This window comes from Lepisosteus platostomus, chromosome 4, assembly GCF_059453375.1.
Source record: "Lepisosteus platostomus isolate fLepPlt1 chromosome 4, fLepPlt1.hap1, whole genome shotgun sequence".
Taxonomy (NCBI): Eukaryota; Metazoa; Chordata; class Actinopteri; order Semionotiformes; family Lepisosteidae; genus Lepisosteus; species Lepisosteus platostomus.
The window spans coordinates 72,126,370-72,153,652 of NC_142614.1; the positions used below are offsets into that span (position 1 = coordinate 72,126,370).

Genomic DNA, 27,283 nt, shown 5'->3' on the forward strand with positions numbered 1-27,283 from the left:
GGTGGGACATTTGAACGGCCTTTGAAAGTGAAGTAATGTATTCCATGTTTTCAAAACATATTGGCTATGTCTGTGTACAGTGAAGTACAGGGTGGGGTGAGATGACTTGATGCACAGTTTGGATGAAAAGGGTACAGTATTTGCTAGGCAGTCACTACTGCTATGCAGGTATTAAGAGTGGTGTCTCAGCATATAAACAATATTATTAAAATTGTATAATAATCAGTTCAGACAAAGGGGGCAGATTTGTGCTTTGCTTTTATTAATGTGTTGTACATGTTAATGCTGTAATATTGTATTGGGTCATATAGGAGAGGCAAAGCTCTCATAATTATCTCTGTTACACCTAAACAGTAGTTTAACTGCAGACTCTATACCTAGGAAATATAGAATAACAACTATAGCGAATAGAGACATTGAAGCAGACTAGATAGTCTCTAGTCAGTCGTTGATATATTAAGGAACAAGTAACAGGTTTATTCCCTGCTGAAAAGAGAAGAAATAAAACACAACGTTTCACCTGAAGAAGACTCCACCGCCGAAACGTTGCTGGTGCAGCTCCCACCTGAACGCATTGATATATTAAGTTCTGTTATAACAAAAAATGTAATACTGTACATGAATACTTTTAGATGTGTGCATCCTTTTGATAGAACAGTTATTTGCGGTATGTGGTTTGCTGTGCAGAAGCCAGCAGTAATGCAAGAAGCAAAATAACTTTCCTTTCTGACCATACAGGGGAAAAAAAAACAATGAACATTGACTGTACATGTGGAGTGTGAACCCTTAAATGGCGTGGGGGTGCAATTGCTGCCTTGCAGCACTGGGGCCCCGGGTTTAACTCGTGAGGTGCTGTCTGTGTGGAGTTTGTATGTTCTCCCTGCATTCGTTCGGGTTTCCTCCCACAGCCCAGAGACACACTGTTAATTGGCCTCTGGGAAAATGCACCCTGGGATGTGATGGACTTGCGTCCCATCCAGGGCGTATCCCGCCCTGTGCCTGTTGCTGGCCGGGGTAGAATCCGTTATTCCGGATAAAGCAGTTGAAAGATGGATGGATGTGGAACTGTGAAAGTGTACAGTACATCAGAGACATGCTTTGTCTGCATCGTAGCGATGCATGTGAGACTTGATCCCCTGAGAAGTACAATGTGATCGCAGCAGAGAAATTCACGGTTTTTGGTAGAGTGGAGCTGAACTTGCAGGGCAGCTTAAAGCACCAGTCAGCTCAACAGGTTTCGCAGAAAGGCTGGTCTGCTTGTGGTATTGGAAGGTGTCACAAATATTATTAGAATATTCCTTTTTTCTTAAAAAGAGAGCCCATTTGTTGTTCTGAGGACTTCCATTGCAGTTGTATTATTCATAGCCTGGGCGTGTTGATATCATGAAACCACTAAAAAAGCAGGGTGGGTTGTGCGTATGGACTAGTGCAAAGAAAAAAGTCAGTTGAGCCACTACACTAAAGAATCGTTCCACCAGGGCCAATTGACAGAAAAGTAATTTCTAAGATTAAACATTGTCCTGAGTTCTTAAGATAAGCTCCCATTATATGAAAGAGTTTTATCTACTAAACCAGAAGAAATAATGGTAATGATTTTCAGAGATGTAACTTTCTCATCCACAGATGTTCTGAAATATCTTGAAACCAACTTGCTGCACTAAAAGAATTTCCCCATGAAACCTTACCCAGATAAAAGTATAAATCCCTGCAAAGGTTTGCTATCATTTTTCATTTCTACCAGCTTTTCAATCTCTTTAATCAATTTACTAAGAGCATAAGAACAGTTACTGACGAGAAGCGACCATTTGGCCCATTTGGTTTTACTAATTAAAACCAGCTGTAACTTACTGTACTAGAACAAAGTCAAGTGCCTTTTACTCTGACTCTGAGTCTGATTTTCTGAATCTGCAGACCACTGTGGTGCTTGTCAGATCATGTTTTTTATCCTCCGAGGAACAATTGCATTAGATAATTGTGTTTGAGTCTATGGGTAATCAAGCTGGGGGGGAAAGTCAGTGTTTCATTGGGGAATTACTTGACTTGTTGGCTTAATTAAGGCTGTTTCAGAAATAGTCCAGCCTTTCTTGCCTATTCATATAATGATCTTCAGATTGGAATGAGTTATTTTGCAGTAGAAGTGACAACTAGTGAGTATGTTGCACATGCCTGTATATGCCAAGCTCAGAATATGGCATAACCGCTGCCATTAAAGAAGGTGGCATTTTTTTCCTTCTTCACAAACATATGGAAGGATGTTGGATGTTTTGCCTGTAATGCCTTCCAGCATAATGGGATCCTGTTGCTGTTTCCATAACATTAGTTTTTTACGGGACAGGGTTGTTAGCCCAACTTCCAACATGGAGGACCTGATGCCCGACGTGGGACACGAACCCACTACCCTGAGATGATGAGTCTCGGGCTCTACCAACACTCAGGGCCCTGTCACAAACACGTGCTTCTAGTTCAATCAGAAATGTTAATTGTAGCTACAGTCTTTTGTCTTTTGCTGTGAAAGTGAAATACTCAGTGACAGTAAATACTGCATGGCACTCTTTTGTAAACAAACGGCAGGTTTTAATCACTTCTTGCTGACACCGCAGAGAAACAGGTTTTACTTCTACATCGGCCAGGTCATAGCATGCTGCTGTTGTCCCTCCCGGATCCATTGTTGCTGCTCTCCCTTGGCAGACAAGCCGGGACGGAGCTCCCTGGACGTCAGCCTGAATGACACCATCGATGTGGCTCCCAGTAGGAAACGACGGCAGCGCCACGTCAGAGGTCAGGAGTCAGACGCCAAGAAAGGATCGAAGGAGGGTCAGGAGAAAGGACGGTAAGATCAGAGTTTTTCCGAGCTGATTTGCCATTTTGCTTCTTTTTTGTCCTTTTTTCCCCCACATATAATCTTCTCAGATTGTGTGTATAAATGTGTGGATAAGGACATGGCTTGCTTTGTTAAGGCATGGCAGTATACCGTCATCTTCATCATGTTAGTTATGGATCTAAAGAATTCATTTTTTAAACATCAGTGATTAATCTTGATTGTATTTATCCATGTCTGCATATCATGCCATGAGCCAATTAGATGAGTGTATTTTGATTGATCACCTTATAAATATCAAAGCTACGGCCTATGCAGGAGAGTGAAACATGGTATACAAACATAATCACTGTGCACCACATCAATCAAGCCTAAATGACAAATGTGCCAGAATTCATCCTTTAAGCATCCTATTGTCTGAACACTAGGTGATTGAGTTCAGAAGGGGAATTAAATGCAAAATCTCACACATCTGAGGATGTTTAATGAACAGAACCTCATTTTTTGTAATTCTGATGTTTTCCATATGTGCCTTAGTTGAGTTTTAAAATGTCAAAACTATTATATAAATAGTAATAAATGAAACTGGGGGAGGCTATGCCTCCCGTGTGTCTTTAGATGCTCACAGTGGTCTTCTATTTCAAAGTTTCTTACTGTAACTCAGATTGCAATTATGTGCTTTCCCATTTTTCCCTGATGTTAACAATTAGCACACTCTGCGAGACTGTAGATTTCGCTGCACTTTATAACTGCATTCTTCCTGTCAGTGTCATGAAACGCTGATGTCAAAACTGAGTTGGTTTGACAGCTCAGTGTTTCGTACTGTACTGTACTGTAAGTTCGAGGCATGATCTCAAGTAGTTGTATGGAAACAGCAGAATGACTGATGTGGCCCCTAGAAGTGGAAGAACCCAAGAAATCTGAGAAGTGAGAGCTGGCCCCCTGGCCTCCTTACTTTGGATTACAGTATGTAGCTATGAGCACCTTATTGATCAGAGGAAGTGTTTTCCATAGGAATGTTGGTTGAATAGAATCAGGAACTGTGTTTTGTGATAGTCTCAGAGCTCTTCATGCAAAGAAAGCTCCGATTGTCCGACACAGTTTGCAGAATTTAGCACATGCTTTTGCCAGAAACGCGACATGGTCAGAGGCCCGGTGATGGGCCATGCATTCCGAAGCTCACAGCTACAGCCCTTGTGGCGGATGGAGGACGGTGAAGGTGATCCTGTTCAGGGGGACACAGAGAAACCAGTATCGGAGCCAGAGCTCAAGCCCCCTTTGTCCTGTGATTTCTAAATTAAAGACAGACCTTCTGTCTTATAAACTGTAGCCCCAAGCTTGTCACCTTGTGAGGCCTTTAGGAAAGTCTGCTTATACTTTTCGTTTGGTTGATAAAGCCGACAAACCCAGTTGTTTTTTTTTCCTTTGTCGCTAATTGTACGTTGCGTTTGGGAAATTTGGACAAGAGAAGATCGGGAAAATCAATTAAAAGGGAATCTCAGTCACCAGTTTCTCAGACCGGTTATTAAATCCAGGTAACAAAATTAATTAATGGACGGTATCGCGGAATTTTACAAATTTCGAATTCAGTGCAAAATCTTGAACTTTGTGAAAGTACTGTATGGTCGTCACGTTGTTGCAATCCACTGGTCTGGCCACGGGCGGGAGCGAGCGTTTGTGCTAAGTGGCCCTCTGCTGCTCACTAGTCTCTGAAAGCAAATGAGAAACATGGTCTCCTGGCTGCATTAATTATGATGAGTGGATTTTGGTTGGTTGGCAAGTTGCTCTTTTTTGCAATAATTTATTGTATCTAAAAAATGTCAGCTTCTATCTGTCGGTTTCATGAAAATATTTACTGTTATGTAGTAGCAAAATTTAATTGGTCTAAAGCACCTTTACATTGTAATTTGGCCACTTTTACATCATTGGAAGTTTTGTTGCCTCAATCTGAATCGCAGACAATGAAAACAATGTGATGCTACGAATGTTTTACATCCTCTCATTTCTAGTGTAAATTGGAGGTTTGTAAAAGTTACCATGTACTTGTGGTTTGAAATACACTCATCATTGCCAGTTTATTATAACTCCAAAACCCAGTTGCCTTTTAAAGGTCTGGTGCATTTTCTCCACCAGTGATGCTAATAGAAACAGGCAAGTTTTGGCCCAGACGAAATGGGCAAACACATGCAACGTATCACTGTCCGGCAGCAACAGAAATCAAATGACTCAAAATGGAGTAAATTATCCCAGGATGGAGCCCGGATTCAGAATGAAAACCACGTGCTGGTTTGCTCAGTGAATGTGAAAGATAAAAGGACAGTCCAACAAGACGTGTATCATTAATCAGAGTCTGTGTTTTTTAGTCACAATCTGTCACCGAGACTCTGAATCACTTCCTCTCTTCTAATCAGAAACACAGAGACGTCAGCTCAAAGCCTGCTATGGCTGGCACCCAGGGCTCCCTCAGACTCCTAGGAATGAAGGGCCCCCCTACAGACTGCAGTTGTCGGGTAGCTGAACATTTACACCAACAGATTATTCAATTGTAAAGGATCACTGATGTCCACAGCTTGTTAATGCAGTAGTAACTGTTCCAGTCATGGAGTAGTGTAAAAGGAATGGAGATATTTCTTGTTTATTTGAAAAAGTGCTAAGGTTAACTTTAACCTGACTACTGTTGGGATGAATTTAAGATAAGATAAGATCACTTTATTGGCCATATACAATTTCTTGTATGAGGAATTTGTCTTTTCGCATACCCCAGCTTGCTCTCCATGAGACACACAGACAGGGTGTGAAGCTTGGGGTCAGAGCGCAGGGTCAGCCGCTTATAGGGCGCCCCTGGAGCAGCTGGGGTTAAGGGTCTTGCTCAGGGGCCCAATGGAGTAGGATTCCTCTGCCGGCCGCGGGATACGAACCGGCAACCTTCCAGCCACAGGTGCAGATCCTGAGCCACAATGCCATCGCACAGCCCCAGCTGCTCCAGAGATATGTGATATTTTCTTTCTGAAGTAAGGTAGTCACCTACTATGTTGTTGTAATAAATGTATTGTACATTACAGGTCAAGGGGTCAAGAGGGGCTAATTTGTTGAAGGGGTTGTTTTGCACATTGTATTACACATTGTGTGTGAGCATACAGTGCAATGGGTGTACTTTATCATTCTTGTTTTGCTCAGATGTGCTCATTTGGTTGACTTTGTATTCAGTTTATGAGTGACAAACTGCAGTAGAAAAACCTCAACTACCCTGAAATCTGGATTGGCACTTGTGTCAGGTCTTGTTGTTTAGGGCAGGGATGGGCAGTCATGGCTCTTCTATTAGTTAGCCATCAGAAGTCTTTGTTCCAGCTGATGTGCTGAACTGTCAATTAGACAATTAAGATAAATTAATTAATGAAAATGGGAAAGGGATCAAAGAGGTTCAAGCAGGGAGCTGCATCAGCATATGTAGGCTGCAAAGGAACAGGTAAAGGTTTATTACATGCTGAAAAGAAAGGGTTACAGATTTTTTCTTTTCAGCATGGAATAACCTGTTATTCCTTTACCTGTTCCAAAGCGATGGAAACAGCATAATGACTGAAAAATGACTGGGGTTGCTTAGCTCTTGGGGTTCAATGAACAGAAATGTGCAAAGGCTATGAAGAGGAGTGCAGTGAAGCAGTGACATCTTGAATGGGTGTAGGGTGAAGAGTGAGCCATTTTCAGCCATTATGCTGTAGAAGTATCCATCCTGGCACAAAACCCACATACTGTATCTCTGCCTTTCTCTCAACTCATCTCGCACTGAGGTCCCACAGTAGGGCTCAGTATTGATTTTTGAGTCCCACAACGTTTAATAAGCTTTACTATACAACTGTGTGTGTGTGCCTTCTGATTCTGACTTTAAGTGTGTACTAAAAGGTGGAATGAGAAGTCTGAAGACAATTCCGTCTCTTATATTCTTGTGATTTGATGAGTGTTAATTAATATTCATACCGACAATTCATTGTGACTGCATGTTCGGTCGGCATCACTCTCTATGACTATTCTCTTTTTTATATTTTCCTTTTTATCAGAGGTTAGGGTTTTCACATAACTTTTGAATCTGAGGTTACTTGAGGTTTTCACATGAACGTTATGCTTTCTGGTAGACAGTCACAGCATTCTGTAGATCACTTTCCCATGGCAAGCTCCCCGGTCATGAGTGGAAAAGAAAGTACTTCTGTCGCTTGGCTTTTGGAATTTTTAAAGCCATGCTTATGAGTGGAAAAACTTTGTCAGCCCAGTGGTGTCCTCAGATGCCCCGAACAGCATTTTTAAAAAACATTATAAAAAACTCTAAAAAGAATAGATTTCTAATTAACATGTCGTGAAACTCCCACTAATTGGCGATTTCAAAATCATGAAAGTGAAGACCTTACCAAGGAAAACAGCGTTACTTTTTCCAACAAATGTATTTTTCATACACTGTGAGAGAGTTGAGAGCTCCACACATTTCAATGGTAATAATATAATTTATAATTAAACAGTGTGAAGTTTTCATCTGACAGAAAATACTGTAGCAATAACTGAAGACTTGACAAGATACAGTATGAACGCATTTATGGCCGCGGTTTTGTAGTTCCTTTCCTTCCTTTGAATCGTAAAGAGGTTTGTTATGATTAAAAAACACTGACGGGATGATTATTTACATTTTCATTCTCAAAATATAAACATACAAATATTGATGTTACTGTGCGTGTGATAGAACCGTTTGGGTGACAATGCTGGTTTTTAAAATCATAGTTGTAATCACCGTTTTTTCCTACTAATTTTGAACAGGTAAAATGACCGTCTTCCCCCAACAAGACATAAACTATAACACACTTAAGCACAAGCTTCAGTAGATCCCATTTTAAACAACAACTATAGAAAAGGGTTTAATACCAAAAGGAGCTTAGCAGCCATCAATAGTGTTCAGTCATCAGATATTATAAACACAATCTAAGCTGTCAAATATTATTTCCATCTCTTATCATTAGTGTGATGCATGAAAACAACTTGCATAGACAAAGATATTAATGGCACACTTCTCCCTTGCTTGCTGTATACATAATTCTGTGAGTTACATTCTCCTCAGGATTACAGGGAATTTATATAAATAAGTCAGTGGTTTACTGACAACAGTGGCTCATCTTCCTGAGTGTTTCCTGTGGAGAAGAAATAAATAACTAACTAAAGAGAAAAGCTAATTCAGTTTTGAGCCAAAGGCATGGAAGCAATTTTGAAACTTGACTTCATTCTCACCAGAACTGCCAAGTCAGGCTTCTGTTCTTTAACTTAGACTTGCACCATGCACAATGTGCTTAAGTGTTGCCAGCCATACTACAGTTATCTTGGGGACCTCTTCACCTTTCCCTGTTCAGTCTCATTCCTCCACATTCTGAGGAGCTTACTTCTTCTTAAACATATTTATATCGATGTGCTGTATATGCAACGTCATGAAGGTTCAATAAATATTGTTATAATCCACCACGTGCTTAAGTCTTTTTTTGGAGGTGCTAAGGTGATCAAAGTTAGAGTTGACTTTGACTTAAAAAATATGACTTTGCTAATTCTGGTTGAGCCAAGGTCACGTTGGTATCAAAAAGAAATTGAACACGACCTCATCTGTGGAAATCCTTCATTCCAAGGGCAAGATTGCCTCTTTAGCATTAAGGCTGAAATTCTAAAGCTGAAAGTCTTGGGTGGCACTGCTCGGAGCCTTGTTGTGTCGGCTATGGGATTCTCAGATGCAGCAGTGTGCGAGTCAGTGCTTCATGTATAGGTGTCTGTGCCAGTCCTCTGCTCGGTGCAAAAGCACAACTGTTTCTCTTCTGGTTCCGGCACCAGCACAAGCGGATCAAGTGAGTATCTGTGACTCAGAAGAGAGTGTGAGATAGAAAAGCTATCGTTCAGCTTGCTTTCTTTGCACCTTTGATGGAGAGCATTTAAAAGGTTAGTCTCGTTTAAGTGAAATTGTTCCTCTTAACTATGCTGTTTCTTGTAATTTTGTAAAAAAAAAACTGAATGTATCCATAGTGTTTTTTCAGTTTTTAATAGCCGATAAGGCAAAGAAAACCAATAGTGAATCATTCTTTGACATGGAATATGTTCCTGTAATATATAAACAATCCACAAATCTCCTGTCAAACACATACTCTAAGAACATCTAAACTTAGGCGAGAGGCATGTGGATTTTGTTTTTGCTACCTTGAATACGCAAGTACAGTAAGTCCCAAAAAAATGGAGAATCCAAAACCGCAAGCCGATAGTACAGATTGAATGTTGCTGGACTACATTTGTGAGACAGCACCATCTGTAAAAATCTCACACGGACCTTCAGATCCGTCTCTTTATTGGGCCTTAGAGAGTGGCCCTGTTGCAAGCTGCTTTTCCAGTTGCTTGGCTCTGTTTCCGTTTGCGCTGTGTAGAAACCTTGACCCTTCAGGAGGTATCCATCAGGCAAATTCTGACTGCACTCATGCGCAATCTTTGTCCTTCAAAAGCGAGGTTTGGGTTTATTTAAATTGTCACTCTGCCTCCAATGTGGACACAGGTAGCAGGCAAGGAGGTTTGTCTTGGATTCAGTTTCTCTCCAAGGAAAGTGCTCACATTCGACTTGGTGTCTGACACATGAAATAATATTTTCCAGTTTTTTATTATTCATTTTGGAATACAATTCCATGTAAAATGTTTATTTATGACCTCCCTCCACCTTAGGGAATATTTGTTCCACTTAATTTTTTAGAAATTGCGTTAATACAAACAATATGCTTTAATGTCGCTATTTTGCAAGTAGAATTTTTGAAAATGGACAGCATTCAAATCTACTGGCTGCTTACTGAGCTCCCCATCACTGCAGTTTCCGAAATGTGGAACTGATTGCTGTTTACTAAAACAGACTGATGTGTTTGGTAATATGTATCATCCTGAAAATTCCTTGAGATGTGTATACAGTTTTTAGAACTTGAAGTATGAAGTATCTAGTGGAGTAAATAATCCCTTGCTTATAAAGTACTGTTCATGAATAACGTGACATTGCTTCTTGTAAGAGAGTGGTCATGACAGTAGTGTTTTCTCAAGCAAATGAATTCAAATAAAATCAGCAGTACTTTGCACAGGGTATTTTAAAGTTATTCTTTGGGCTTTTATATCTTTGTATGTATTTTCTCATAGATATCTTTAAAAAATGACCTAGAAAAGACTAAATGATTTCCAGTGAATGCAGAGCTGAGATAACCTTTGTGTAGGATTTGTTATTCAATAGGACGATATCGGGGAAAGCAGAAGTTTCAGGCTTGGTAAAAATACACATTTTGAGCCAATTCTCTCTTGCAGGGTGTAGACATTTTGATATGTTCTTGCTTCGCACAGAAATTTTATTCAGCGATGTGACCTGTGGTCATTTTCTACTTTGGTTTACCAAGAAAGACGTGAACATGTCTTAGGCTTCGGATGGACATATCCTTTTGGTAAATAGCATTGAAAATGTGTTTAAAACTGAAAACAAAGAGGTACTTTGTTACACAAAACCAAAAAAATAGTATAGATGGGCTGAATGTAATCCCCTCATTTGTAGGTTTTATTGCAGTTATGTTCTTCTCTCAGACATCCCCATTTAATGAGCTGATAGGCCATATAATGCCAGATTCAGACTACAGCTCTGTTTTTGGCAAAAAAGACATATGTGGCCTCGAGCTATCATGTGTAATGTTTGTTTCTTGGGGATGGCAAATCGATGAAGGGTAAGAAAGTGAAAATGTAGTTACATTTTCTGTCTAGGATTTGCATTTCTTCTGTCAGACTATTTTTTTTATTTGTTCATCCTAGTGTGTCCTTTGGCAATTGCAAATCCTTAAGAACGTTGTCAGCTGTAAATAGGATCTCCAGGCAATATGATATTGATGTTTATGAAGGAAACATATGAAAGTATGATAACACTGTACTACGCAGTGACTGAATGACTAACACAATGTAACACAGATTTTCATTTGAACAGTGCCAGCTTTCTGGCAGTCAACATCCACCTTATGTTAATGAGAAACATTGTGTCTAAAATAATAAGTGCATCAGAAATGTAAACAGGAAAATTTCTTACCATGCAATTTTATCGAACGGGACGTTTTAAACTGTGTAAAACACGGTAATGCACGCTGAGAATATTCTTAGCTCTTTAATATTTCTGAAGGCACAAGACCGTCTTCCAAGCAAGGTTTTATCAGAAAATAAAACAATGGAAGGTCAGCAAAATAATTCATTTTCAAAGTGGCAATTATGCTGAGACTCACACAATGCTGTACATGCATTGCAACCCTTGGAGCTCCATGAGTCTTTCTTTTCAAAACTAAATCCTTTAGTCTACATGAACCACATCTGATTAAGTCAATGTACCTATTGGGAAACATGCACAGAAAACGATCAAAGGAACAAGTGATAGGTTTAATCAATGCAGAAAAGAGAAGAGAGAAAACACAACGTTTCGGCTGTGAAGCCTTCTTCAGGTGGGGAAAATGATCAAATACAAAGACAGGCAAAGTACCTCTTTGAATTAAAATGTGCATGCTATCAAATTTGTACTAAACTTTGTTAAGTGTCTTGGAGAGGTACTGTGTTTATTTCATTAGAATCTAATTAAGGTTTCATTACCCAAAACAATAAAAACACTGCATTAAGAGAGGTTGTTTTTTGATCAACCTTTGTATTTTAGAAACAGACATAAAATGAACATACAAAAAAGAAAAGCACAGTATGAGAATCCTTTTGGTGAAAATTTTGATTTTATATATATATAAATTATATTATATATATTTTGAAATGCTGCTGGGGAGGGTATTTTCAGTGTGCAGAGAAGGTCTGAAGCATTTCTTGTGCTCCGATCCAAGACTTGTTTAGTTTAAATGGTCCAATATTTTCCTTTTTTTCTGTGATTAACTACACCTGAGAAATGATTTATGATTTTGCGTAAACTGTTTGTTCGGTAGGTGGGGGTCCTTTGATTTTGTTTGTTTTTTTTCCGCTGATCACAGTCTGCAAATGTGTTAAACTCAAAACAGGTGTGCCCTGAACGGTGGTACTTCATATTCTGATCATGCACATTTCCATTCATTTGGCCAGATGGGTTTTTAATTGCAGTGGGGAAAGTTATGATATCAGCCTGCAGGATCTGTTACTGTAACTATGTGAGTAAGCAAGCACAACAGACTTTTACGTTGTCTGCTCTTAGCCCATTTGAGATGCAACATTAAACATTATTATTTCTCATGTTGCTCTTTAACAATGAAGTTTACTATTCTTTACTTGCCAAGAAGAAAACAGCCCTCTACTCTTTTTGTTGTATTTGACAGGCTGCCATTTTATTTAAATCACATCTTCCTGGACAGAGTTCACCTCATGTTTTTTTTTTAATAGGAAAAATAAGTAAATATCTGATTGTATCAGGGTAGTACTGAAGTTCTGGACAGATGCGGTGAAAGATTAAATCTGTCTAACATTCTGACTGAATCAAATTTGTTGATCAACAATTTCTATGCTAAAACCCATACTAGAATTTAATAATAATCCTTACATTTATGTAGTATTTTTGTAGACACTCCACTCCACAGGTAGTGGGGACTCCAACCTGGGTTATTCGACATTAGTCAAAGTGCTCCAGTTCTCTCACCACACATCAGCTCTCAGTGGCGAAGAGAACAGAGCCAGTTCGGAGATGGGGATTATTAGGAGGCCATGATTGTTAAAGCCCAGTGGTAAATTTGGCAAGGACATCTGGGTTCCACTCAAGGTTTTACACCCTTAATCTCTTTAAGATAAACACCCCATGATTTTTAATGACCACGGAGAGTCAGGACCTTGGTTTTACATCTCTTCCGAAGGACAGCGCTTTTCTTACAGGATAGTGTTCCCATCACTGTACTGGAGCATTAGGACCCACACAGACCTCGGGGTGAGCGCCCCCTACTGGCCTCACTAACACCTTTTCCAGTAGCAACCTTAGTTTTTCCCAGGAGGTCTCCCATCCAGGTATTGGCCAGGCTCACACCTGCTGAGCTTCAGTGGGCTTGAGTGGCTGGGAGATTGTTGAGAACATGAGTTTTGAGCTTTTGTTGGACTTCTGTGCTTCTCATGGACTCCCTGGTTCCAGAGTACCTTATAACATCGAAGTCATATCTTGGGACCTGAGGCTGCATGCTTTGCACACTCAAATTTAGAGAGGGGCAGAGCTATTTAGCTAAAACTACACTGTGGTTACCTGTATCTGATGCCCAGGACATCATCTGGATAGACTGAGGAAGCCCAGACAATCAGTACAGGTCACCTTGAAACCTCTGGGGAATAACTTTATGTGGAAAGACCTCAACCCCCACACACCACTCCCGCGCAGGAACTGAGAAGTCTGAACAGATCATGTTCATTAATCAAGGCAGCCCCACAGTTTTGAGGCTTGAAGGCAGCGGCTACCTGTTGTGGTGGTTACCCTAGGACCGATAGGTGGACTCCAGTGATGAGGGAAGTAAAAGAAGGGGGCCTTCTAAGCAGTGCTTGCAAATTGGTCAGCCGAGTGGTCTCGGCTGGCCAAGAGGGCTGCAGGTGCTGAAGTGAAGGTCTGGGCTGGGGAGAATGACTATCAGGTGGCATCAGAGGTATTCTGGCTAACTAACTGACACCTTAGGAGAGGTCCGCAGGATATTGCCCAAGCTGTTCAGTGCAAGGATAGTGAAACGCGATAGTCAGGAGGCGATCCACCAGTCTTCTTCAGCCTACTGGATACCACCAGTAACTTCTGTAGAGATTGAATATGTCATTATCACTATCACTGCCGAGAGTGATTAAGAGCCTTTACAATGATGATGCAGCAGGAGGAGGATGAAGTTCCACAGAAAATGCTGAAAACACAGCATTAGAGTTTTGTGTATGATGTTTGCATGGAGAGCAGCTACAGTCCTTCTGGACTGGCACAAAGGGGTGATGGTCCCATCTTTCTGCACATTTATCCAAAGTGACTTACAATTGCTTCTGGTCATGATGCTAACGGTGTATATACCCTGGGACGTAAAGTGATTTGAAATTAGATGTGTAAATCTCTTTATCTAATTGTATTAAAGATCCTCATTTTGCTGACCGAAGCTGTTTTTGACAAACAGTAATGTGAAGTGGGAGATTTGCCCTCTGAAGTTCTTTTGAGCATGGGAATCAACACTTTTGAGGTATCTGTGCTCATAAGCTGCACTCTGAGCACTCACTCTGTTTGTTATTTTAGTCTTGCAGGTAAGTCAAGCCCAGCTTCGAGAAGCAGCATTGAACTGATCATCTTCTTTATTTCATGAAAAAGACTCCATTGTCTGCATGCTAGACCCACTGAGCAATCCTGCTACAGTACAGTGCTGCGCAATGTTGAATAGAGAACGCTCTTGCAGTTAATCCTGTAACTTGATTGCAGGAATTGAAATGTGCTGTGATATAAAATGATCTGAGAAATATCTCAGATAATTCTTACAGAAACAATACTGGGGAGTTTAGTCCTCTGCATATTGTATGGAAAACAACATCGTCCTGTAAGAAAAAGGCCTCTTCCAAAGAATTAAGTAATGGTACTGCACCACCATACTAATTTTGTGGCATCGTCATCTTCTGAGGGGATCTGTTGCAGTGTACTGTAAGCTTCCTGTGCCACTTCTGTGTGCAAGCTGGTAGCTTTATCCTCAGAATGAGAGCAGAGTTAAACAACTGTTGGGAGAGCCCTACTTTGGAAATGGCAATGATTAACTAAAGAAAAACATGTATTATTTTCCACCTTACAATTTACTTTAAACAGTTAATGCACTGCTAAATTTCTGTGGTGTAGGTTTAACACGTGGCGATTAAAAGTGTGAAAAGACTCTCAAAGTGTCCTGGACTTCTTTTTATTTGGTGAAACAATATTTCTTTTTATGAAATATAAACGTGTGTTCGAGTCATTCTCAAAAGATCAAAATATGAATGATTACAAACTATGAAAAAATTACTAGTTATTTTATATATAACTGACTATGTTTGTGAGGTTTAACATTTGCTGGATATTATGGAAATTATGTGAGTTTTACATTTGTGATGTAGACTACTGGAATAGAAAAAGCAAGCATTAAACCATTTTGTCGTATTAATAAAATCTCACCTCATGAATATGAATTACTTCACAAGTTCAAGACATAGTTGCTGTTCTGCAACAGATTGTCAAGTAGCACAGTTTTCCCCCCAACTGCAGTGGTCAAAATGATCTCACTGGGGAAGATACAGTACCTATCCCTTTTAATGTGAAATAATGTTCTACTGTAGATATCTACAAAATCCATCAGTTTGTCTTTTTTTTAATAATCCAAAATGTAATGTTTCACCACTTTGAAATGATCCCTTTTCAGAAAATAATTTCTGAGCATCTATGCGAGACAGGGCACCACATAAAGTCTCTCAATGCACGATAGCTTCATCACATTTAATGTTTCAACATGACATTGCCTGATTAAATGCACCGCTTGTGCATTTTTTCAGTAAATACTATGCTTGTTAAACAGATTTCGGACTCCCATAAAAGGAGGAATCCCATAAAAATCAAGCAGTAGCCACTTCTACTACAGCGTTGAAGGAAGTGCATGCTACATGCACATGTGGACGTACAGTATACTGCAGGCAACACGGGCACAGCTTTGTAGGCCCACTCACATAGCAGTATTATTAGTGTCAGATGCCAAGTGTTTAGAATTCAATGAAAGTTAGATGGAAGCTAAACAACCATCTACATTTGCTCAGGAGAAGCATATTTCACCTCAAACCAGGAATTTCAGCTGCTTTGCATTCAGGACATGGGGGGTGCAAATGTGCAGTGAAAGGAGAGGAAAAGCAAGTCAAATTAATGACCACTAATCTGCTCATTCCTGCCGATCCCTTCGCCACCCGCCGCCCGCCACCTCTCAAAGCAAAAGACCTGACCGCTACAACTGGCGCCCTGGTTTCCGTGGAAACTGTATTGTGCCATTTTGAAAAAAGTCCCAAGCTACAAGTGGCCTTTTATTGCTTTGGCTGGCGCCAATCACATCACCAGAAGCCCCAGGGGTGGAGAGGAGAAAGACCTTTGAAAGAGAAGGAATCAGTATTAACTTATCAATGGAGCTTGTGGAGACTATATCCCTGACATGGGTCATTTGCTCATGATGGGAGGTTAATCTGAGATGCCCTTATTCCCCTTTGTAGCTTGAATTAGCCACTGCGTCAGTTGATGTATTGTTTGACCTTTAAGCTGCCTTCATGTTAAACAGTTTGAAGGAACTAAGGGATGTTAATGAATGTAAATGTATTTTATAAAGAAAGTATAATCCACTGCGAGGTATAACCGATGTGCTGGAGTGTGATCAGAGGTGCCAGAGTAGTGTACTTCTCGTTGGAAAACAATAACCATGTGGTTTTCTTAGGTAAGCATTAATGTGAAGGAGTAATGTGTTTAAAGATTAACCACGACCATCTGGAAAGGACATGCGATCAGTTGTTTCTGTTTATTCCTGTTTTTGTATCCCTGTGTATGATAAATGCCTTTATTGAATTTCCTCTGATAGTGTACAAATTTAGCAAACGCGGTATTTCAGCAGTCAGGCTTAGTGTCTAAATAAAATACACATCACAGAACCAAACAGACAATCCTGAATAAAACTCTCCTTAAACCGATAAGCCATAGTTACCCAGCTGTACCATGGAGGTCCCATGTAGTGGGACTTCTGTGGTTCCATACAGTCGTTCATGGTGCAGTATGTGTGAGCTCAGCGGGAGTGAAAAGGGTGAGGGAGTTAGCGAGCAAGATGCCATTGCCTGTCAACGTCTAGTCTAGTCTGGAGTTCAATACCCAATTGATGCACTCCGATAGTGATCGCCATGTAGCCACGAAATCTGGAGCACTCAATTCCGAAATCAGTATGGCATCTTCCTTTTCGGCTCAGAGATACAAAGTCTTGTCTCCGGAAGCCAGCTATTGCAGTGAGTTGAAGCCAGACTGTCTATGTGATTCTAATTGGAACTGCAGGAGATTGTATTCAGTTACCCATCTCCTAAAGCAAGGTTCTTTTCACAGTGCCCCAGAAGAATGAGCCAGACTTTCTGGGTGCCTGGGAGTTTGATTTCTATCCCTTGGCAAGAGATCAGAGGCCAGTCTTGGAGAAAGCCTTCAGCCCTCCTCCCCATTGGATCATTCCTGATACCCACAACAGTCAACATAAGGAAAGCTGACTCAATAGCCTTAAACCAGCTCCCATTAATTCGGATGCTTTCACAGGACTGGATTAAATTGTCTCCTTTTCCTGTGTAGCAACCTCTTTTTTGCTCTTCATGTCCTCCTGGTTAGGAATGCCCAAGAAGAAAGCTGTCGTTCACAGTATGGTTCTCAAGGATGATTGGGTATATGCAGAGCTGTTGTGCTGCTTTCTTATTTTTATTCTTTTTTCTTTCCACATCTGAATGGTTTCCACATCTCAACCATTCCTTCCCCCTCATGTGCAGAACTCTGTCTGCACAAAATCAATATATAGTGTTCTCAAAATGTACTCCTGACAAGCTAGATTTTAGACAATTCTATCTTGTTTACAGATAATTAACCAATATCGTGACATGTTATTACAGATAATTAATAATAATTAATTATTCCTGTAGAGTCATGCATTGTAAGGTTTAACATTTGAAGGGTTTTAAGGGTTTTAACTGTTTTTAAATTAAAAGTAGGAGTATTTTCTGCCTGAAATGTATTGTAATGTAGAAACCACACTCTGAACTCTTTGTTAAGTCATGAAGCACAGCTGTGGAAATGTAAAAGGCCTGCTGTAATCTCCTTCTGCAGTAGCTGAAAATGGAAAAGACACCAATAAGGTGGGCAGTAACTAAGAGGGTCATAAGTATGTATTGTTAAAGTGTTGATTGGTATGTAAGCCCTAAATTAAATGTCAAATTACCAGGTTATCAACATTTTCTACTTAACACTGCACCTGCATAGCATCTTCAGGTGAAGAATGAGTCAATACTTACTGCCTATATTATTTTTATGCCGCAGTCTGTACTAAATAAAACAGAGTGCCTTTTGTTTCCTTAGCGCAATTCAAGACATGCCTGTGTTGTTCAGAGGTATTGTGCTGAAGTAGCTTACAGTCTCAGGTTTTAGAAATCATATTATAAATTAGGACGTGCTATTTGTTCGAGAAAGAGTTTTTGCTAGCTTTGTGATATATTAGTAATTACAGTAAATAATTTAAAAACATCTCTGTGCTTTTAGGTTAGTTTTCTATAAATCACTAGGAAAGGCTCATGTGGAACCAGATGCAATATAACCAATATACAGTACATACTGTATTTCGAAATATTACTTTCCAAGAGGATACTGCAGAAGCTTACCTTCTTTGCAACATCAATATTTTGGGATTGAGGACTGCATGTGATATTGTCCATTCAAGTCAGTTGTGCAGGACAGGAATGGAATGTGATTTAATGATTATCCTGCAAAGAAACCTTAACCACACACAATCTGGTGTTTGCATTGGCTTGTTTTGTTAGTAAAGAAAGGGTACAAATTATCATGTTTGTTTCAGAAATTGTGAAATTTTAGCTGTAAAAAAACAAGGATTTTACATTTCTAAAAACCCTTTGGGGGAACAGGCTTTCTAGGAATCTTCTTAAGTCGTTTTTCAGAATGTCATATTGTTAGCTTTATTTTGAAAGAGGAAGGCTTGAGAGACTTTTATGAATCCTTTGGTAGTACACAAGATCTCTGCAGGAAGTTAGAGATGAAATTTCAGCTCCACAGGAAAGGAACCTTAAAAAGTGATGTCATTGACAAAGCAGCAGCAAATAAACTGCTAGTCCCCTTGACCTCTGTAATTTATCATCTGTGCAACAAAGAACAATATTTAATTTACAAAATGCTCTGCATGCGACAGAAGAAACATGTTTTTGTTGCTTATCAAAGTAGTATGTCAAATTTCCATTGCTTAAAAGCCCTTAATATCAATAAACATCAATATACTGTAGGAAACATTATTTTACAACTTCAGTGGTTAAGATTTCTCTCAGGACTGTAAACATATATTAATACAGTACATGTGTATTTCTGTCCATCTTGCACTGCTGTTGTTAGTTTACAATTTCACAACTTTAGATGGGTAAGCAATAAGCGTATTAAAACAAATCCAGTCCCTAACAATGTTTCATATGTATAATCAGAGATCTAAAAGGAAAATGATCTTATTTTCCGGACATTCCTGTTATGTTCGAGCTCAAGGCCTCAAAAAGTCATAACAATAAACCCATCCTTCTCTACGAAATACAAAATCTTGCTTCAGAAATGTGGAAGCTCACAACACTGTCAGGCCTTTCTGTGGCATGGTCTTTAAATCTTACTACCATGTGCGATGAGAAAGCAAAATAATGTACAATGTACTGTACATTTTAAAAGGAGGCTGATCCTTTATCATTTACATTAAGTTGAAAAATTGACTTATGTGGGAATTCCTTCTATGTCAAATGAAACAAGCAAGCTACTTAGTTCAGTGTGGCACTAGTTAAATAACATAGGCTTTGAAGCCTGACACCTCCACGTTTTTCTTCTAATGTGTGCCATCTCAGTGGTGAGGAAACATCCTTCGTCTTCCGCTACGAGCCTCGCTGTGTTTATTTAAACCTCAGTTCAACTTGTGTGCAATTGCAAACGCTGAGCGTTTAAAGAGGCAAAAATGTTGACTTTACACTTGATGTCATGTAAATGTGAAACGAGCATGCAGGTTTTTTGGAAGACTCCTCGGCGGCCAGTTCCACAGCGCACTGCGAGCACTACATCATCAGTCCAAGAGATCTGGGCTGGTCTCGCCGAAACAAGCCTACTTTTAAGATATTAACTAGAGTGGAGACTGATTATTAGAAACACACTTCATATAATTAATGGAGATGTATGTTGGGAGGAAGGGGGGCAGCTCTTGAAAAAATCAAGTTTTCCCTTCCGAGAATGTATTTGGTTGGGCTCTGTTTTAAGTAATAGGCATTATTCACCTCTGTGTAGGGCAGCATGGTGCCTGTAGCAATTAATTATGTGAAACCTAGAATTATGTGAGCAAAGCAGTGGGCAGGACATTATAAAATATCAAATTAATTTTGGTGCAATACTAGAACTACAGTGAGCTTTCCTGTAGCCCCTCGTACTTGTTGTGCATGCCTCCATTAATATTCCCCCTGGTGGTAAAATTGGAATTCATAGCACAAATTGCTGGCAGACCCAGTTTATTGCCCTAATCGCACACAGACCCTCATGGATTATAGGTTTACTAGCATGCTGCTTAAATCAGTTGAAGATGAATTACATGCATTTGTAGTAGACCATCCATTTACTGTACAGAGAGCATCTGTTCGTGGCACAGTAAAGTGGGTTCCCTGTACCAGAGTTTGTTCTCAAACTTTGATTTTTAAATTTTGTTAGACAGAGTGCAACAGCTAAACATTTACATTTTGTGTAAGGTGTAACTTTAACTCACCTATTGCAATATTACCATTGTTCGTTGAATATTTCAGCATTCTAACTTTAGGTCAAATTGAATATCAAAATTCCATCAAAAATAACAGCATAAATGCTCTCACTGAAACTGTGTATAAGTACTACAGTAGGAACACCATATCATGTTTTTTTTATCAAAATGTTATGAACAGCTGCACCAGTTCAGTCAAAACTTGTCATGCTTCATTGGCAACCAAAGCTTTTTAAAGTCTCCACCTGAAAAGCAGATGGTCATAAACCATTTTGAGAACCACGGTGCATTACACACACAGCCTTTGCAGTAAATTGGACAATTAATGACAAATGTGAGGAATAATTCTAATACCCAAAGGATGAATATATGGGGTTCCTGTATACAGACATAAGGCTTCTTTCCACCATTTTGTTTTCTTCATTAGCAGTATGCGGTCCCTGGTTAACTTCTAGTTTACTGTCCAGTTAACTCCAAGAATAGCATCATTGTAATGGACCATCGAGCCACATTCTTCTTGTCTCAAATTAGACTACTTCTGTCCTAGGAACTACTGTGCTGATTGAGATACCAAGGCTTGGTAAATTTTATCAATGAATAACTTACTGCTGACCTGCATCTTGCAAGTTGCTGTGAACATTTTCCTCCCCAAACCAGGTCATTAACTGTTTTCAGGTCATTGTAGTGCAAATTACTTGAGTCCAAATTATATTAGACCAAAGAGCTCCTAGCTTGGCTTGATTGGTATCTTTATAGTGACAATACAGTTACTGTAGCAAATTATGGGATTCCTCCATAAATGGAAACGGCTGCCTGATCATCATCTTTTCACCCCTGGGGTTCATCAGAGTTTGTAGTGATTAAAGCGCAACAATGTCCACAATCATGCTACCACACGTGTCAGTCTTCAACACAGTGTCACCGTGAAACTGTGAAACAGAGTTCCAGTATAAAATCCTCGAAGACATCTGTAAATTTTAACATTTGCAAATTCTCCTAGTCTCGATTCCTGGATGACGTCGGGGTCCTGGATGGCAGAAGAGCAGAGTGCGGTGAAACCGAACCAAACGTTGTTGAGGGCAACTTTCAGATTAGCCATGCAACAGACTAGGATCGTGAGCTTCTTCCTGTCCCCTTCCCAAACGCCCACTACAGAGCGCCTGCATCTCAGCGTGGTCTTGTTTTTGTATTGTGGCGTACGCTCCAGGTTCTGTGTCTGCAGTGAGAGGAAGGACAGCCTGGAGACGACTTTACAGCCTGACAGTTTCATTGCCCTTTTCATTACAGTGCGGCATGATAGTCATGGTCGCAAAGAGAGAACGATCCATGTACTTTAATAAATTTAATATAATAAAGTTCAGGCATCAGCTGGATACAGAGGAGGGATTCATGTTGCTTATTTCAGCTGTTAACTGTAAGTTTCTGATGGCTGTTGTTTTGTTTTGTTTGATCCATCGTATTTTAAGTAACTTAAAATCAATGCATTAGTACTTTATCATATCGTAGAAAGGAGGTATGCTTATGTCTTTTAACCATACCTGTACATACTATATACCATAGGACATTATGCAATGGTATAAGTTTGGACTTGATTATATGTGAGTCCTCATGAATGTTAATAACCTACTGTACAGAAAGCTAAGCAATATAAAGGAAAGCCACATTCGACCAGAGCTTTTTTTCTACTGTTTTCAAAGAAACCAAATATTTAACAAGAAGTCTAATTAACAATATGGCAAGATTCTCTCAGTTACCACAAAAGCAAGCAAGGATTCATTTTCAAGTTGTTGTCTGTACCCCTTCCATAGCTCCCAGCTCCCTCTGCACGTTACCCCTGTCCTTCAAGCTCTGCCCATCTATGTTTTTTTCTCTTTTATAGCTTTATAGTTTTAACTAAGTGCCAGTTTTTTATATCTACATTAAATTTAGCAAGAGCAAGTTTTTTTTGCTTAAAGTGTTCTGTGGAATTTGTATTGGTACTGTATGGGGCATTGATTAGATTCTGAATGCTAGATTTCTAAAATGCTTCATTTCAGTTATTAGCTTTTCACAGTTATTATCCTTTTTTTTGCCTTTTCAAGCTACTATGCAACTGCATAAAGTCACTCATTAATGAACATATCTATAACATCTAGCTGTTCTAGGTCATCTCCTTAGCTATACTTATGTATAAGATAAAAACTACTGTTGGACAGAACTAAAATCTACTTCTGTACATTACTCTTTACACAAAGAGTTGTAGCAGGAAGGTTGTGGATTCAAATCTCTCCGCTCATCTTCAAAACGCTTGAGTAAGGTACTGTGCCTTGGCTGAATTGCTGCAGTAAAATACAGCATACCCAACAGTAAAAGGTGTGAACTTAATTTGCTTTGGATAAAAGCATCAGACACAAAAAACAGATATATTTGTAACAAAAAGTACCATGATGAACACCAGACTGCACTTTTCCTCTGTTGTCACCCTGTGGCCTGTAACACAGAGAGCTACTACTTAAAACCTATTATTGCCACATTGCTTTACTACAATATTTCAATATACTGTAAATTCATAATTATCACAGACTTTAGATTTGGTTATTGCATTTTATAATATACTGTGCTCTTGGTGTGGATGTGTCAGTGTGAGTATGTTGTCCCAAACAACCACAAAGCCTTCCAGATCTATTTATACCTCTGATGAAATAGGCATACAAAACGTAACATAAGTTAAAGATTGGATAAGAAGGTTTAAAATACTTCTAATGATGTTATATTGGACGAATTGCATTGCACAGAGGAAAGTCACATTAATCCTATATAATTAACAAAATGCCAGCATATTCACACTTCTAAGTATTCTTTTAAATTAATTCTAACAAAAACTAATCTGTGACAACATTCATCTCTTTGGAAGTACAGTGAAAACCTGTGAACCTATACAGAAGCCTCAGAAACTTTTCTTTGTCCCTGGGGTATAAAAGCACACTATGTAACACACAGAATTCAATAGCAGCATGTTTCATTGTATTTAAGATCAGGGGCTCTCTGAAGACTGTAGACAAATGGTCAATGACCTCCACAAGCTGGCGAATAGGAATACAAGAATTCACAAAAAGCTGACCCTACCTCCTTCCACTGTAGTGTCCATTATTAAGAAACTTAAGGCTTACAGTGGCCACTGCCAGGAAGAGGACACAAGTGTACAGTACCTTGCCAACATGGACTCTAAGTCAAGTGGTTTGGGAGGCAAACATACTGTAAATCCAAAGGCAACGGCTAGAGCTAAGAACGTAAGAGTAGTTAAAAAAGAGAGGAGGCCCATTTACTGTAGCCCATTTATTAGCTAGTAGTTAATTGAGCCACAGATGTCATCCAGACCTTTTTTTGAAAGAGGTCAGGATATCGGGTTCAGCAACAAGGCTGGGTAACTTCTTTCATACTCCCACAGCCCTCTAGGTAATTAAGATGTTGGTATTAAAGGTATTAAATATCAAATACACACTGGAAACTTTAGGATACAAAGTGTGGAAAACTACCATTTGACCCTACCTGCATGGATGTAGACTCAGCAGTGGGGTTGCAAAGATGAGTCTAGTAAAAGAGGAGACTGGTATTTACAAATGTGGCAGAGGGTTTTCATGTTCTGGGATGGTTTTTCACCTCAAATTCCTGGAGTCCTTTGTATAGGGGACTCATGAACTCTAATATGTACCAGAAGAATTTGGGGTCTGTGCTTCAAACTTTGAAGGCAAACATCAAAAAAAGGGCATGAGGGGCCTAGAGCAGTTCTGCCTGGAGCCATATTCAACAGACACCCCTCAGCAGTGCCTTAAACTCATAGGACAAAGTACAGGGGCCGTGCTGTCAATCTTGTCAAACTGTCAGTGTAAGCCCTGCCAGAGGAGGATTTACAAAATTGAAACAAAAACATGAATAAATGTGACTCTTGCGCTTTTTTGGGGCTTTTTCAGCAGGACAAATTATACAATCTGCAAATTAGATGATGTTTTTTTGTTCTTGTTTCATTGAGGGTACATCTGAATCTGGAGGGCATGCCATTTCATAAAGTGACTCAGACTCAGTATTAAATAACATTGGGTTCTAATTATATCTAAACACTTTTTTCATTAGTTTTAATCTGTTTAAGCCCAGAAAAACATGAAAAGTACATGGATCATTATTTGTGATTCCAAGACACAAGAACGTGTTCACCAGCTTTGCTATAGGAAATGTGTGTAAGGTTAGGTTTAATGTACTTAGCAGTGGTTTTGACATAAGTATTGTTCAAAGCACATTTGAGATTTGAGATTTGAGTTTTTCCTTGATGGCCAAAAAATCGTGTAATTGAAAATGCTGTAACATCCTAGCATTCTCTGTGCTGTTGCAATTGTCCAGTATATATTTTATATTTTTTTACCTCTTAATATCACAATGATGAGGTTATTACAGTAGGTAGAAACAATTAAAAAAATTGCTGTTCTTGTCCTATAGGATGAAAAAGAGAAGTGTGAAAACAACTCAAAAAAATAAATCAATGTTCCAATGTATTAAGGCTTCCTTATTACTTACGTGAAACTGTCCAAACTCTATGTTCTTATAGGCCCGGGGGCTGAAATGCTATAAGTATTTTTCTGATCCTTCGCCAGGATCTGGAGAACAAGATACTGTACAAGTATAACAGTCTCACTTTGTGTTAAGAAGTATGGAGGCTTCGTTGTTGAAATTGCAGTTGGGCAGATGTTGCAAGAGTACTACAGAGTACACTTATTTTTACTGATCTTCTATGTTACAGTATCACACTGTCTGCAAATAGATGTGGAAACCCATTTAAAGCTTCTTCTTTCTGTCTTCTTATGTATAGTATATTTCTAATTCAGTGTTGGTATGAACAAATACTGTGCTGATGAGATGTTAAACCAAGTTCCACTGTATGTAGTCATTAAGGATCACATAGCTCTGTTCATAAAAGCAGGGGTGTTAACTGCAGTGTCATTTTTTTCTTCTGATCTGCTGTGAAGGTAGGCTGTTTGCACTATTCTAGTTGCTATTCGTAACCAGAGTGGTTGTTGAACTTCAGTTAGGGGATCAGAGGGGTGCACCTCACTATGTAAAGTGCTCCTTTAGGATGAAAAACACTGTATAAATATAAGCAGCTGATATTATTTAAAGTATTGGCATGCCTATAAATCAGTTAACTTACCGTGAGGATGCGAAGTAGAGGAAACATGTCAGCTCCAGCCTGAACTACATTCCCCAGAAAGCTTTGGGAAATGTCCTGCTGCCCTCAGTCATTTGACCAGTAGCTTGAGGACAATTGGACATGTGATCCTTTAAAAACCATGAATGGAAAGGGAACAGAGGAAGAGCAGCAATCTGTCTGTAGGCTTATCAGGCCTGTTCATCAACACTGTGAGGATTATATGGGTGCTCAGGGAGGTCATACCTGATGCTAACTTTGTAATGTTTTTATTTTGACAGGTCAACAAGTTTCATACTGATAACCTGTGAAGATCCTTTGATCTGTAATTTTGTTCTTGTTGTCAGTGATTTTCAGTGATTGATATCTATGTTTAATTTTTTTTTTGTGAACCTTGACTGACCTGAGTATTGGTTTTCTTTGTGCTTTTGTATGTACAGTAGGCATTGAAGTGTAAAAAAATAGTATTAGAACCAATAGCCTTTGTTGAGCTATTAATGCATTTCAGCACATACACTATACTGAATATTTAACCCAAGACAGACTTTAGGACCTAACTGCTCAGCTGGTTCTCAGGAGCTCCATTTTTACTGTACATTACAGCACAGTCATATAAAAATGTTTTATAGCCCAGCATAGGGAACTATTTTAACAACCTAAACATGATAGTTCATAGGCTTTCCCCTTGCAGGATCCCAGAAGCACAGCATGTACTGTATGCTGTATGCTGTCTCATGTAGGCATGGTTACTAATGTGTTATCCAGTTGGTTCATGGTCAGGATCGAGCAACATCTGTTGGTTCACTACAAGTCACAGACTAGAGTACACTACTGTTTGTGTTTTATAGGATGAGAGGAGTGGCAGTTCTATGTCAGGCATCATCATCATCATACTTGATATAATATTTCTCAAAATCACAAAATGTGCCAGTTTACTGTAAGTGCAATACTTGTATACATTCTGAAGCACGCAGTTACATAATATCTGCTACATTCTGTAAGATAGCAACCCCGCTGTTGACGAAGCACATTTACACCCGATTGCCTCTTTAGTTATTCTCGTCATCTCGGCAGCAGTTCACCATCTGCAGTAAAGTAGTTTTCCCTGGTAGATTCACCAGAGGATAGTTATGTGGTCTCAATGTGGCTTCAGTGAAACTTCCTGCACCACACCAAGGGAAAAACCATGACACCTCACGAAAAATATTTCTAAGGCTTGTGGCGTCGTGTTATTCACTGGGGTAGACTGGTGTCCCGCCCAGGGTGTAGCCTGCCCTGCTCCCCTGTGACCCTGAATCAGATACATGTGTTGGTGAACTTCTACCGCTGCACTATCGAGAGCGTCCTCACCAACGGGATCACCGTGTGGTACGGCAACACCTCTTCTCCAGAGAGAAAGGCACTGCAGAGAATGGTCAATATGGCCCAGAAGATCATCGGCTGCGGTCTCACCGAGCTCTATGAGGACCGCTGCCGTGGTAGAATTCCGGCCATCACAGAGGACAGTCACCACCCCGGGCATGAGCTCTTCACCCCACTGCCCTCAGGCAAGAGATATAAGAGCATACGGACACTGACCACTAGATTCTTCAACAGCTTCTATCCACAAGCAGTGAGACTGGCGAACACATTTAGCCACCCCCCTCGGACCACACCTACACCATCACCATCTACCTCATTGTAATTTATTTATTGTACGTCTCCAGTCATTGTTTACACGTCTGTATTGTTTACATTCAAACTGTCTGCATGTTTACTTGCACATTGTCTATT

The 27,283-nt window shown here is 39.6% G+C and overlaps 1 protein-coding gene across 5 annotated transcripts in view; it reads left to right on the forward strand.

Annotated features, from left to right (window-relative positions):
• xrcc4 (X-ray repair complementing 4) overlaps window positions 1-27,283 on the forward strand; it is a 156,440-nt gene that overhangs the window by 108,837 nt on the left and 20,320 nt on the right. For 4 of the 5 annotated variants that reach the window (XM_088630633.1, XM_088630631.1, XM_088630630.1 and 1 more), the window contains one exon: window positions 2,689-2,830. The exons of the other annotated variant lie outside the window; for it this stretch is intronic. In XM_088630633.1, coding sequence (XP_088486759.1) covers window positions 2,689-2,830 — 142 coding nt within the window. The remainder of the gene's footprint in view (window positions 1-2,688; window positions 2,831-27,283) is intronic. 5 annotated transcript variants of the gene reach the window in all.